This window comes from Nansenia antarctica (assembly GCF_963989245.1).
Source record: "Nansenia antarctica genome assembly, chromosome: 11".
Taxonomy (NCBI): Eukaryota; Metazoa; Chordata; class Actinopteri; order Argentiniformes; family Microstomatidae; genus Nansenia; species Nansenia antarctica.
The window spans coordinates 23,292,968-23,307,967 of NC_137681.1; the positions used below are offsets into that span (position 1 = coordinate 23,292,968).

The window sequence follows — 15,000 nt, forward strand, 5'->3', positions numbered from 1 at the left end:
GACACACACACACACACACACCACACAGACACACACTGGGGGACACACACACACACACTGGGACACACACACACACACATACACACACACACCACACAGACACACACTGGGACACGCACGCCACACAGACGTCTGACACACTGAGACACACACACCTACAGTAAATGTGTGTGTAGCGGCTTTGGCAGTCTGGACTACAACAATAACTTACTACTTAGAGAAGGCTACAGCGGAGTAGTCTTATTTATTTGGTATTGTTGTGGGGATAGACATTTCTCATCTTTGAACAGAAATAATGATAGCATTGCTTCCTGTTGTTGTTGTTTATAAACCACTCTTGGCTGAGGGAGAATGGCGAGGATATGAAACACACAATGGCAGTTCATTAAGCACACTCAAACCCCCCATACATTTCCGAACCTCCCCAGTCCCCACCAATAAAAATAACAACTTTTATAATTGGACCCACCTTTGCTGGGGCACACTCAGTACCGTCCACCGGAGGACCTTTTTTAGTCTTGCAGAAGTACTGGTTGTCAGGGTGACTGCACCACAGCTGCTTACAGGGGTCGTATGTTCGAAACTAAGAGAGAGAGATAGGGGAGGGGGGGCAGGGTGGTAAGAGAGAGAGAGATGGGGGGGGGGCGGTAAGAGAGAGTGAGAGAGAGAGATAGAGAGAGAAAGGAAGAGACAGAGACAGACAAACCGAGACAGAGAGACAGAGAGACAGAGAGACAGAGAGTTCAGAGCATGTCAGAGAAAAGAACACCAGCCATAGCGACCATTTCTGTGGCCTACGGGCTACGGGTCAGCTAGCAGATGAGGAGTTTGTTCCTCCGTGAGATATTTCCTCAGAGGCGTGTCCCTGGCACACACACATCTTCTTCTTCTGCTTCTGCTCAACGTTACTCTAGCCGACGCACAGTGAAACGGCTGCTCTTCCCAACAACATCCAGCAGCTAGGGTTGCCACCTTTCTCACTATCAAATACGGGACAAAAGATGGCGTGACACCGCACAAGGCGGGGGGGGGGGGGGGATTGCGGGAATTGCTGGCGCATTCACGCTATACGTACACATGAGGGGGGCCTGTGATTGGATGAATATACGGGACAAGGGAGGTCCCGTATAGTAGTGATTCAGCCCAAAATACGGGACATACCGGCTAATACGGAACATTTGGCAACCCTACCTGGAGCCTACTGCCACTGCCAACCTTTGTGGTGGATTTAATTACCCCTGGATTTACCCCACGGCTGTCCCTGCAGACCGAAGAAGTTTCTTCTTCTAATCCTTGCCCTCCAGCACGACACACAAAGGTCAAAGGTTAATGAACGGTCCCTCCGATCCCTAGTGTTGGATCCTAGAGTGGTCGATTAGAAGGAGGGGGCCTTACAGCAGTGCACATCTTGTAACCGACGCCGAAATCGAAGCGGCACTGCTCGTCCATGGAGTAGTTGATCCCTGGTAGCTCAGGCAGCTTGGGCCACTTGTGTTCGAAAGGGTCGTCCAGCAGGCAGTCATAAGAGCTGTAGGGGGGGGGGTGAAGGGGGCGTAGCAGGTTAGAACAGACAGGAAATGACCATCGTTTGTGAATTGTCCGAAATATTGTTTTCCTTGGCTGCTGTCTTGGACCAGGTCCCTCTTGAAAAAGAGATTGTATCTCGATGAGACTAAACTGGATTCATAAATCATGGTTAAATCAATCAATCATTCAATCACTCAATCAATCAATCAATCAATATGAAACCACCTACTGGATGTATCGGTTCAGCTCCTGCTTGCTGCAGCGTGACCAGTGGTAGCGGTGGAAGGCGGCCTGCACCAGGGGAGCCATGATGCTGCCCATGCTGGTCTCATCTGCACAGCGGTTCCCCTGCCCATCGTGTTCCATACCTAACCTGTTGGAAATCAACCAATCAATCAATCAAGCAATCAATCAATACATTCGTTTGTATAGCACTTTTTATATAGACAAATGTCACAAAATGCTGAACAATACTGAACAATATAAACAATTAACACATAAATACAAACATGGTTTGTGGGTTGGCAAAACATAAATAAATCATGGTTTGACTTTTCAAGCAATGACAATCTTTGTTGAAATGAAAAAGGGATGAGAGTGAATGATGACAGATGTAAATATTTTAAATAATCCGATTTTTTTTGTTCTGTGCTTTTAAGCATAGTCAAAGGAACAAAGAGAGAGAGGGGGGAATTCAAGCACTTTCAATGTCCCATGTTTATTTTCAAAAACCTTTAAGACCTTGATTTCTTTTTCAAGGATTTCAAGGACCCGTGGGAACCCTGGGAAGAGAAAAAATACAATGTGTGGAGGAGGAGGAGAGGGGAGAGAGCAGTCCCTTGGTAAATTACCTCCTGACTACTATTCTATTCTGCTCCATATGGTTGGAAAACAGGGAGATAGGAGGGTGCAACAGCCAGCGTTTAGAACCCTTTGTGTGGCCTGGGGTGGTCCAGCGGTCTAGCACCGTGGTCTACCCATGTCGGCATGTGTTTGAATCCGGCCCATGCCCTGCTGACATGCCCTCTCTCCTTACTTTCCTGTCTGTCTTCACTATATCTGTCCAATAATAAAAATAAAAAATATGAGTGGGACTGACCACACAAAAACGTTTAAATAAATAAAAGATAATATACCCTTGATATGACTCTCGCCCATAGGCGGCAGTGTTGAGCCACCCATGGAGGAACACTCTACCACAACCCTATGCTCCCAAGGCACTGGCCCTCTACCATGGACAATCTATACATCATCATGAGAGATGGCCTTTTATTCTTTTATCTGAGGGTTAAACCGCACAAAGGACCTTGACAGAAATGACAATACGGTGGATTTCAATTACCAATGTCACATCTCGCCTCCTTACAGGAAGTCAACAGTGTCGGTCGATACAGTACACATTGGAGGTAGATTTAGCTCGTCAAGATAGAGTCGGTTTGTCAATAACTCAAGCAACACTTTGAACTATGACATCCCTGTATGCGTAGGAATTAATTATAATATTTACATTTACAGTATAGGGGGAAGTAGGTGTCTCAGGAGAAACAGTATAGGGGGTAGTAGATGTCTCAGGAGAAACAGTATAGGGGGAAGTAGATGTCTCAGGAGAAACAGTATAGGGGGAAGTAGATGTCTCAGGAGACACAGTATAGGGGGAAGTAGTTGTCTCAGGAGAAACAGTATAGGGGGTAGTAGATGTCTCAGGAGAGCCAGTATAGGGGGAAGTAGGTGTCTCATGAGAAACAGTATAGGGGGAACTAGTTGTCTCAGGAGGGCCAGTATAGGGGGTAGTAGATGTCTCAGGAGAGCCAGTATAGGGGGTAGTAGGTGTCTCATGAGAAACAGTATAGGGGGTAGTAGATGTCTCAGGAGAGCCAGTATAGGGGGAAGTAGGTGTCTCATAAGAAACAGTATAGGGGGTAGTAGATGTCTCAGGAGGGACAGTATAGGGGGTAGTAGATGTCTCAGGAGGGCCAGTATAGGGGGTAGTAGATGTCTCAGGAGGGCCAGTATAGGGGGTAGTAGATGTCTCAGGAGGGCCAGTATAGGGGGTAGTAGATGTCTCAGGGGGGCCAGTATAGGGGGTAGTAGATGTGTCAGGAGGGCCAGTATATGTAGAATCACAAGGACCACAGAGGTGTGGTGACTTACACGTGGCCGGTCTCGTGCGCCACCACGAAGGCGGAGGAGAAGCCGTCCTCGTGGTTCAGCGTGCAGCTCCGCAGCGGGTGACACATCCCCGTCACCGGAGCATAACCTAGGCAACAGAGACCAGACATCACCTGCCATGCCGTTAGCATAGTGTCATTAGCATGCTCTCGTTACAGCAGGTTCAGGTGTAAGTGCAAACGAATACGGCTGGTTGTTTATACTGGTGTAATTACTGTGGATAAATACTTCCTTCATTAAGCTCTATTTGATACTCGCACATAACGTGGAGACATTTATACCCTGTGTACTGATATAGCCTAGTTGTGTCAGTTTTAGTTGATTCAACAACTCTATTGACCAAGGGGAAACTCTATCAACCCTCCATTGCAGTGCAGAGTAGCTCTCTCATGTAGTCAAATCAAATTGCAGGAGGGTTTTGGGTGTGGAGGAAAAAGAGCAAGTAGACTGTCACGAGCAGACAAAAGGTTTTCATAATGTCTCCAACGGCAATAATTGTGTTAACAAATAATACATTGCATAAAAATTAATACGGCATGATTGATTGAGTCTGGCCTGCTGTAATGTTGATACTCTGTAGGATTTACGAGCAATTAAAGAACACCAATGAGTTCAACAGCGGCAATTAAACGACTCCGGTCTGTGTCTGTCCAATGGCGTGTGAAGAGAGAACTAATTGGAGACAAATATGAACATCTGATATGACTCACCGGGTGAAAACAATGAAGATGAATCTATAAGCCATACACGGTATAATAAATCATATTCACACGGGTGTTCGTTCGCACAAACATTAAGTATCAGTTCCTGCCATAACTTCTACAGTACATGCCTGCTTAAAGGCTGCAGGGTAAAAGCTGACGAATTAAATGCCAGTTAAAAATACACTGCATCAATAATCTCAAATCTCAAAATACCTCCAAGGCAGGAGAAGTTTAATGCTTTCACCTAACTGACACTGTGGAAGTTGGAGTGACAGGAGTGGATTTAGGAAAAGCCCGAGGCTTTTGTCTGTGTGATTGCTTGTGTCTTAAAATGCCTCCATAGATTTGAAGTTTAAGTGCCACTGACAGTACGTACAGGCTAGTACATTTACATTTAATTTTTGGGCATTTAGCAGACGCCTTTATCCAAAGTGACTTACAACAAATACATTTGTCTGAGTAAGTGAATAATCTATCCATCAGTCATCATGAGAAAAAGGAATCTATACTAGGGCCAGGGGCCATTGGCAGTCATAATGCTAGAAGATTTAAAAAAAAAAATGTATTCACAGTACAGTGAGCTTGGATAGCATTTGTGACACAGTCTGGTCAATTGGTCTGCAAGTCGGCATCTAATGTTTCATGTTCAGACTTTTCTTTTGAAAAATGTAAACACATTTCAGCATTGTTGAATATCAATGACACACTCGCTAATCAACTAAGATAGCTTGTTTTGTGAGCCTGCTAACAATGTAAAGTAGTGTTATAGTTAACTAGGTAGCAGTGGGGATTACTCAACGAATCAATGGCATTGCAGTATTTTGGCTTGACTAGCGAGTTTGTGTCGTGATTTTCAACAACGTTGAAATGGATTTCCGTGTTTCGAAATAAAAGTCGGAACATTTCGATTGGTTGCCAACTTGCGGCCCGAATGACCAGACCGTGTCATATTTAGTTAAACCCAGCGTGGACCAACACAGGTTTGATATAGTAAAAACACAACACAACCATACGAAACAGTTGACTGTACATACATGAAGTCATGAAGCAAAGCACAGAAGGACACATTCTACGTAGACTCGATCAAGAGATGTGCAGCGGTTCAGCTTAGCGCATTTGGTTTGGTTCAGAAGCACATTCTGGAGTTTGGTTGTTGTTGTTGTTGTTGTTGTTGTTTTCAAATGAATTTCATGCTCTCTTGACCACTGGAAGACCTTTGGCATGCAGGTAAAAAGCAGAAAATGCAGACGCAGACAAAAGTTGCTGAGGCTGCTTCGAAAGCGTCTAGACTACATTTGGTGGTGATCTATACTAGAATGTATTAGACCTACAATGACAATGGCAGCATCCAAAAGTGCCTCTGTCCATTGTCAAAAAGTGGCGTTCTCTATCTCACTGGCATAATGGTTGCCTGGGCGACCCAGACTGTTTGTGCAATTGGCCAACTCCTATTACTGTTGTTGACACACCAAAGTGGTTCGACACACACAGAGTGCCTGGGCCGACCAGGTAAATTCACCACGGAAGGTTCTTAAATAATGCCTCTGTTTAGATTTGATTGTTGTTTTTCTACTCTTTTCATAAATGATGATTGTGAGTTACCTACTAAGTGCTGCAAGTGGAAATAGCAAAAAACATGAAAGCAGCAGTCGGAGCTAGCTAAGCCCTTTATCTGAAGGCAGATAAAAGAGATTCAGGAGAATGTGCTGTAGGTTACATTCCCATGAAAGAAGCCATGGTGAGCTATGCACGGTGAAGCAGCGAAAGAGTGCTGCAGCAGTTACAGCCATGAATCATACGATCAATACGCTACATGTGGATGAGATGGTCCTAGTGAATGAATGGATGAATGAATGAAATGAGAGCAGTGAGCTGGTCATCCTGTTGAAATACTCTTAACATCCAACATACTGTACCTGGCAGGGTTACAGTCCCTACTGCAAATTAAGAAGAAGAAACACGAACACAATAATGTAGCAAAAACGTTTTGTGAACACTTTTGACCGAACCATTATTCTTCTCAGAGTTGCGTTGACTAGCACCCAAGAATGTAAAGTCTTTGTTGTTGTTACCGTGGAGTCCGATAGAGGATTCTAAAAACAGACAGGGAGTTGTCCGAAACGTTTCCAACTGTCATTAGTTTTTTCGGACTCTCTTTATCAATGGAGTTGCTTCTATCGTCCCTTGGTCTATATTTGGATTATCTACCCACCCATAGTAAAACTTTAGCAAGAGAGTGTCATGTTTACCCCTAGCCCTGAGAGGAGTGGCCCTAGCGAGGCCAACGTGCCATAGAGACTGGCCTGTTATGGTCATAACACAGCTGGAACCATGGCAACACCTGAAGTGTGACCTGCAAAACAGGTAGTTTCTGATTGTCTTGACATGACACGTGTGCTTCAAAAGTGTAAAAAAAGACACAGTCAATAAACGGGCGATGGTGATGAACTTCCAAAGACACTTCTGTAGATGTTTGTTCCACAAGGATTCTTGCAGTGATCGTTTTTTCTTGATTTTCTTGATTTTCTTTTCTTTTTTCTTTTTTTTTGTGTGGTTGTGAGGTGATGCAATTCCTAAATGCATACTGGAACTGTGGTTTAGATTGGCTGTACTGCGGTTTATGTTCAATATCCAATTTATGCAGAAGAGACCAAAACCACTTGCATTCATTGTAAATGCTGCTCCTTGAATAAGTCTTTGAAGTCGTTGGAGGAAGAAGCCTCATACAGTAAATAAGCAAACCATTGTCTGAAAATAATTAAAACGGTATAAGTAACCCATGCATCTTGTTTACTGTCAGTCGATTTAATATGTAGTGGGAGCAATTCCATGAAACAAAACACCATACATCAAATTTAGACAGCAATTAACTGACATAAAATACGATGCATGAGGTTAATTTGTTTAACCTCAAATACAATTTACAAAGTTGCCCTCATAACCAAAGAGGAAAAAAAAGTGTTATTACTGTCAGAACCTTTGCGCATTTTTCGTTTTTTCCCTACATGCCAAAAACCTTTCTTTTGAATAGTCTGATGGTACTTCTTTTTTTCTCTTTTTTTTCTCGAACATAGGTTGGCACCCACGTCCAGTCGGCAAGGTGTTGGAAAAAATACTTGACGTCTTATACAACTCTCACGTGAGGGTCACCGCTGTCGGATCAGAAACAAGCTCTGGAACCTCAGCAGCTGCGTCCCCCCACACACACGGTACATTTCCAGAGACCACCTTACCTGAGCCAGACTTTGTGAAGCCAACCCTTGTGAACGAGGAAGTAGTATCAGATCAGATCAGCAACTCAGTCTGCACAGGCCTCGATCGAGAGAAGATACAGTACCTTGCATACCTGCGGGGCCAAAGTCTTGCCTTGTGAGGAAGATCGCATGGTCGTGATACTCAGCGTGATCTGGGTCGCGCCGCTGCTGCGTGTTGGCCCAGCGACACACCTGCTCGAGGCTACGGGACGGGTTGCCGCGCTCGATCAGGCTTATGGACTGTGGAGGCAGACAACAAAATGGAGGACAGACCTCAGATCATTTTCCATGTTCCCATAATCACATGGACTGTGGAGGCAGACACAGGATGATCATGACACATCATGTTACAAAGACTTGTCAACATAGGTTGATCTGAGCAGGCAGTCTCATGGTTCAAAGGTCACCTATCAGATAGAACTCTCAGCATGTCCATAATGTTTCCACCTCTAGTTGCACCTCTTTTCCCCCAATCCTTCTTGCTGCTCCTAGTGTACATTTAAAGATCTGTTTCAGATTCAGATCACTTCCAAGTTGTCATCACATCATACTGTATTTTGCATTATTCTAGTTATTCTAAATGTGAACTTGTGTCATCTAGATCATCTAGACTGGGTTGAGAGTCATTTTGAGGGTCATGCATGCGAGGGTCATGTGTGAGACACAGCAAACAGTACTGTATACTGTATGTCCCATGTGAGTCCTGATGATCTTCCTGTGGTCCATGTGTGAGGTAGTGAAGTAGACTAGACACACTTCAATGGTGCCTCTCTTTCCATTTTCACTTCTATCAGCAATGTGTGAGAGAAATCAATCAGAAAACACACCACGGAGAGAGAGCAAACCAGCGGTCAGTCAGGAAACCTATTGTCCGTGGATGGACTGAGGGCTTGTTCGGAATGATGAAAAGGATCTATTCAATCACAGCATTCAAACACAACAATGGAATTTATAACAGGATCTACGAACAATAATTGCATCATGAGTTGGACACATTTACTTTTCTTCTTGGGCAGTTTCTTTGTAGTATGTCTCTAGAGCTTTGTTGCCAGAGCAACGAATTAGTCTATTTTATTCACTCTACAGTACTCTATTCAATCTTATTCCTCTCCCAATCTCTCTCTCACTCCCTCCCTCTCTCTCTCCCTCTCTCTCCCTGTCTCCCTCTCTCTCTCTCCCTCTCTCTCCAACCCCTGCTCATCTTGTGTGTAACAGGGCCAGACTTGCAGTGCAAACATCAGCTCAACCATGTGTGTCTCTATTCACGCTGGCATGGAGTGTCCCTATCAATCCCCAAACCTGCCCTGAGGTGAGGCTCAAGTGGAAACAGTTGATAGTGCTGGAGATCTACGAAATGTACAAATGTAGCTAAGATTCAAACAGTTTATTTATAGCACATTGTGTACATGATGTAACATAGGCTGTCGTTCTATTGGCACACAGTATTCACCTGGTCCACCTGTTACTAACTGAGAACCATAAATATCGATATGTTCTGGCACAGCTCCAGTACAGTAGAATTACTCCCTACTATCCCTATGATCTTACTTTATTATTTATTTATTCTGACCAGAAGGGTGAGGTTACTATGTTTACTGTATGACACATGACCAAGCTGACTGTTTGTGTTGTGTTGTCCTTGTAGTTGCTATGTACTCTATGTTATTTCATTTTTTAAAAATCTGTAATATGACACAGTCACTCACAAGTGCTTTAACATTATTGTCAATTTGTGTAAAAAAAATTATAATCAATGAACAAAAGTTTAAAAAAAAAAAAAAAAAAAGGGGAAAAAAAGAATGACTTTCTGCCCCTCTCATTTTCTCCTGCTTGCCGGGAGCGCAGACACGTTCAGCGTGTTTGAGCTCATCTAATCAGGATTGAGTAAACATTGTCTCTGCTTTGGCAACCAGGCACAGAGGAGAAGCCAATGTGCTTCGTCAGGGAATACGCAGTAGTCAGTTGTGTAGATAAAAAGGCACTTCAATGTGGATGGAGCAATTTACTGGTAATAATGTAAACGGCTGCACGCTTTATCACACTTTATCAGCGGCAGACTGCGTAACACTGTCTGTGGTATCAGCAGAAGAATGCGTAACACTGTCTGTGGTATCAGCGGCAGACTGCGTAACACTGTCTGTGGTGAGAGAAGGTTGCTTGACAGTAAACAGGGGGGTGGGCCAATCATAACAGCTACGGTAATTCGGCTGATAAATGTGAACGTTTGGATGTATAATGAGATTCATTCATACAATCATTATACATGATTCATTACGCCAACAGAATAACCTTGTTGAGAAAAGACTTTCCTAGTTTCGGAAAGTCTGGCCAGGAAATCCTTTGCAGAAAGTAGCTACAAAGGTGGTGGAAACCCGTTTGGAAACCAATCAAATACATTGCTTAGGCAGAGCAAAAAAAAAAGACTTAACTAATAGAATTCAGTTATTCTTTGATTTTCTTCAATGTTGCAAGCTAGCATAGGCATCAACTCTCTGCAAAATAGTCCTACCCGGTCAGAAAGACGACGCACATAACGGGGGGCGCCTATGGCGCAGGAGGTAAAGCCGCCGCCTAATGATCGTAAGGTTGGCAGATCGGCGGTTCGATCCCCGGCTGGCCACATGTCGAAGTGTCCTTGGGCAAGACACTGAACCCCAAATTTCTCCCAGTGAGCGGGCCTTGCATGGTAGCTTGCCGCCATTGGTGTGTGAATAGGAGAATGAGAGGCCGTTGTAAAGCGCTTTGGATAAAGGCGCTATATAAGTGCAGTCCATTTAACAGAAACCTATTTGGTTTACCGAGCAGACATTTCCCATCAATTCATGTTTACAAAGCAGAGGAAGCCATGTTTCATGTTTTCTCTACTCTGTTTGCACCTGCAGTGACAATTTCGATCAAAGATTCAACCTCGAAAGAAGTATGGGCTGGCAGACACAAACAACATCCCCCTCACCTCAACATAACATAACAACAACACCCCCTTCACCTCCCAGGTGGTCTGCAGCATCATTTCACAATGTAATTAACCTCAACAGGACATATATATATATATATATATATATATATATATATATATATATACGGTATATATATATAAATACACCACTTTTCCTTTCATCTTCGTGTCGTCTCCTTCGAGCGCCCACCGTGAAATTACCCTCCGCAATCATGATGATGAAGTGAAGTCTTACCTGTCTGTACCCGACCATTATCATGCGAACCAGGACGATGTTGATGTTGGTTCCCAAGGACTCATCGTGGTAGATCTCATCTACCTGAGGGGGCAAGGAGATCAACAGCATCAATCACTGCGGCATGACAGGACCATGGCACTGAAGCCCTTCCAACTGTCCAGCTGTGAGCCTCCAAATAGAACCTCCTCCTCCACTCTCATCACATTCTGACATCCAAGTCTTTCATCGCAGTGCCAACAACAACAAAAGCAACAACAACAACAACAACTGCAACAACAGCTAGTCCTCTGTGGCTCAGTTGGTAGAGCATGGTGCTAACAACGCTTAGGTTGTGGGTTCGATTCCTGTTGGGACCCTATATACTGAAAATATATGCCCGGCCTCACTACTATGTCAGTCACTTTAGATAAAAGCATAGATATATTACAGCAGACAGCCAGACAACCCCATTACAAAGAGACAGGGAGACAGTCAACCTTGAAGTCAAGTACCTTTTGAAGAACTGTTTGAATATACTATAATAAGGGAAATAACTCTTTGGGATTGAAAAGACATTTCTTCAAGGTACAATGTGGGCACACTGATAGGGCGGACAAAGTGCCTCTCAAGGGACGATAGCTGGTCCTCTGTGGCTCAGTTGGTAGAGCATTGAGTGTGAGAGAGACCGGGGTTATGGAGAAGATGAAAGAGCTGATTAGTGGGACCTGGGAAGGAGGGTATGTGGAGAAGATGGATTGGAAGGAGCTGTGGTTCAAGAAAGGGTGTAAAGTGAATTTGTTGAATTATGTATTGAGTCACGGGAGGCCTGCGGTCAGGCTGAGAAGGAATGTGGCTCATTATGAAAAGAGGGTGGTGGATGTGTGGGACGTGTTTAAGTCTCTGATAAGAAGGGATGTAGGTATGATAAGGATGTATGTTGGGAAGGAGACATTTCAGAAGGTGTTTGGGGAAAGGAGCACCTTTATAACTGTGGGGGAGGATGGAAGGTTGGTTTAAGATTTTGAATTAAATGTATGCAATCAATGCAGTGTAAGTTGCTTTGGTAAGTGTCAGCTAAATGGCATATAATGACAATAAAGTTGAATCTAATATATATATATATATATATATATATATATATATATATATATATATATATATATTTAAAGTACCTTGTTGGAGAACTGTTTGAATAAGGGAAATAATGCTTTGGGACTGAAAATACATCTATATACAATTCGGCACACTGAAAGTGCCTCTGCCCCAAGGGACGATAGTCGCCACGTTAGTCATTTCTGGGCTACGATGCGCTAGTACTGCAGGTCAGGAGACTTACGTCCCAGCTGGAGGCAGCTGGGAATCCTATAAAGCGAATGGAAGCCAAAGCAGGGCTATTTCCCCGGGACGTGCTTCCAGTCTGAGAAGAGTCCTGGATGCTACATACATCATCTCTTCATGGGCGACTGTGGCTTTCTGAGGACAAGCTGCTGGAGGAGACTCAGACCACCGAGACGTACACAAGACGCCCGCGGCCTTGCCCCCCCCCCCCATCAAAGCCCTCATGCATTACAAACACTGCTGTTAAAAGTTGTTTGAATTGAGCTGAATTGTTTGTTTGGCCTTCAAATCGTAATTAGAAGACATTCAGCCAGCCCCCACATAGAGACAAAGAGTGACTCAGCGTGTCAGAACTACTATATCATACGTCTAAACGGCTACTGAAAGCAAGTTCCGGTGATGATCCTCCATTAGGACAAGAGAAACACCTCCCACTGGTCCACTTAGATTGTGTCTGAATATCTGACACAGCAGCCTATTTTCCTCGACAGGACCGCCCCCCCCGGGTAATCATGTGCGATATCTTGTTAAGACACTGGCAAGCGTCCAATGAAACCCAGTGTTATTATGCAATGCCTGAGAAGTCTGACCTAGAAATGCTACGGCTGCCTTTCGCTTTCGTAATGCCGGGGGGGAATGTGCATATTTAATCGTGGAAGAGGGCGAAACCTGGAATCCCAATCAAAACCCCCAGAAATGTCCAATTTCCATCTCAGCATGTTTTATCCTCATCAAATGATCCCTGTACATGTCAACACCCCTCTGAGGCCCTATTTACTCAATCAGCAGCTTCAATTTGTGGTTTTTGTACTGAATGTACTTCTAGAGGAAAAGCAGGGGTGGTGGGACAGATTCTTGTTTCTTTTTCCATAAATCATAGGAGAAGAAGAAGAAGAGAGAACAGAACAGGAACACACTCGTACTGGGGTACGGGCCGTGATTACCAACATGCCAAGATGGCTGGTAAACATTACAGTCATTTGGTTTGACACAAACACCCACACATGACTCTGGGTGACCTCTTAGGCTGTCATTGAGTAGAAACATGACCGTTATACAATCAGCCTTTGAAAGGTGAGTTTGGTGGGAACTTTCTATGGCTGCCCATGTGTGCATCTTGACATGCTGGCTGAGGTTGCTAGCCAGCGGTTGAGGTTGCGTCTAGACGCTTTAGTGCATCATTTTAATTCATGTTGAGTGTCTGATTCAGCAGGTTTTATGAATGTGATACCATGTACTTTATGAGGTATGTGTGATCTAGTGCTGTATGCTATATGGTGGGACAACTTTTACTACATAAAAGAGGGAAATGGATGTTATTCTCTGCCAGTTCTGCATCTGGACGCTCAGAATCCTACATTTAAAACAATAGGATGCAGCACTTCTCTGTAGCTCATCTCAGATACACTCACTGAACACTTTATCTGGAACAGTATACTAATACTGGCTATGGCCTCCCTTTGCTATCAAAACAGCCACAATTACACTACAAAGCCAATATCTCAAATTACACTTCAAAGCCAATATCTCAAATTACACTACAAAGCCAATATCTCAAATTACACTACAAAGCCAATATCTCAAATTACACTTCAAAGACAATATATTTAAAATTACACTACAAAGCCAATATATCTCAAATTATACGACAAAGCCAATATATCTCAAATTATACTACAAAGCCAATATATCTCAAATTACACTACAAAGCCAATATATCTCAAATTATACTACAAAGCCAATATATCTCAAATTATACTACAAAGCCAATATATCTCAAATTACACTACAAAGCCAACCCAAGCTGAGCCGAGCTGAACTAAGCTGTACTGGGCTGCCATAGTTACGCATCCGCCATAGTTACTGAAACAGTGCTGGAAAGGACAAGGTGAATTGTAGATATCTAAGCTACGGTTTGGTGTCAGCCCTGTGGTGTGGAAAGCCCTTGTCTCCCCATCCCAAACAGCAGCAGCAGAGCCACATAATGAGTATGATTCTAGAATGATTCTAGAATGATCCGAATCTCATTCCCCATTCTATGAGTTCAGCACGGTGACCTACCCCGCGGGTCATCTATTCATTAGCGTCAACTCTCAAGTTGACCAAAACGCTGAGGTGACGCATTTTGTTTTCAGCGATGCTTAAACAGTGTGGAGGCCCCCGCGACGTCACCCTGAGCTCTAAACATGCCATCTCTTGATGCTACCAGGCCTGCGCCGGTGACTCCCCCTGGTTCTCCTAAGTATGGTGGTGTTCCTTACAAATTACAGTACGGAAATAAAGAAGCATTTCTGTGACTCTGTAACTATGTCATTCAAGTAAATAAGGCGACAGAGTTGGATGCCAAGTTTTTAGAACAGGGCGTAACGTATACCCCTCATCCATGGAGACATTTGACGACGATCTGCTTCCGGTATTTGTGCACATATCCCGGAGTTTATGAGGGGAAGAGATGCCCATCAACGTGACGAATTCTAAGCAGAATGTCAGTGTGCTTGTTCATTTAAATGCGACAGGAAAAGTACAGAAGTATACTGAAGCCCGCAGCAGGAAATCACTGGAACGTTCTCTGTTTATAAATCATGACCATGCATGACAACAGCTGTGTCACTGACGGAAGACTCTTATCTTGGCAAAAGTCCAACATTTGCACAGCAGGGGCGTAAGTTTCCCTAAGTGTCCGACTCAATGCCCCATTCACAAAAATGTATCCAGCTCCAATTAATAGTGTGTAAAAAGCACACTCAAATGACCCCAAACTCCACTAGGCTTGTGTTATGTATTCAAAATTCCCAGACAAAGTTTGATGCTGACCTATATAAATAGGTTTATGTT

General features: G+C 43.8%; 1 protein-coding gene across 1 annotated transcript in view; it reads right to left on the reverse strand.

Annotated features, from left to right (window-relative positions):
* The window catches only part of adamts14 (ADAM metallopeptidase with thrombospondin type 1 motif, 14), a gene marked incomplete at both ends in the record, with an annotated part of 50,219 nt that overhangs the window by 14,405 nt on the left and 20,814 nt on the right, over nt 1-15,000 (reverse strand). Inside the window, 6 exon segments of the mRNA XM_080542501.1 lie at nt 470-583; nt 1,396-1,528; nt 1,757-1,900; nt 3,679-3,784; nt 7,738-7,894; nt 10,846-10,929. Of these exon segments, the coding sequence (XP_080398627.1) occupies nt 470-583; nt 1,396-1,528; nt 1,757-1,900; nt 3,679-3,784; nt 7,738-7,894; nt 10,846-10,929 (738 nt within the window).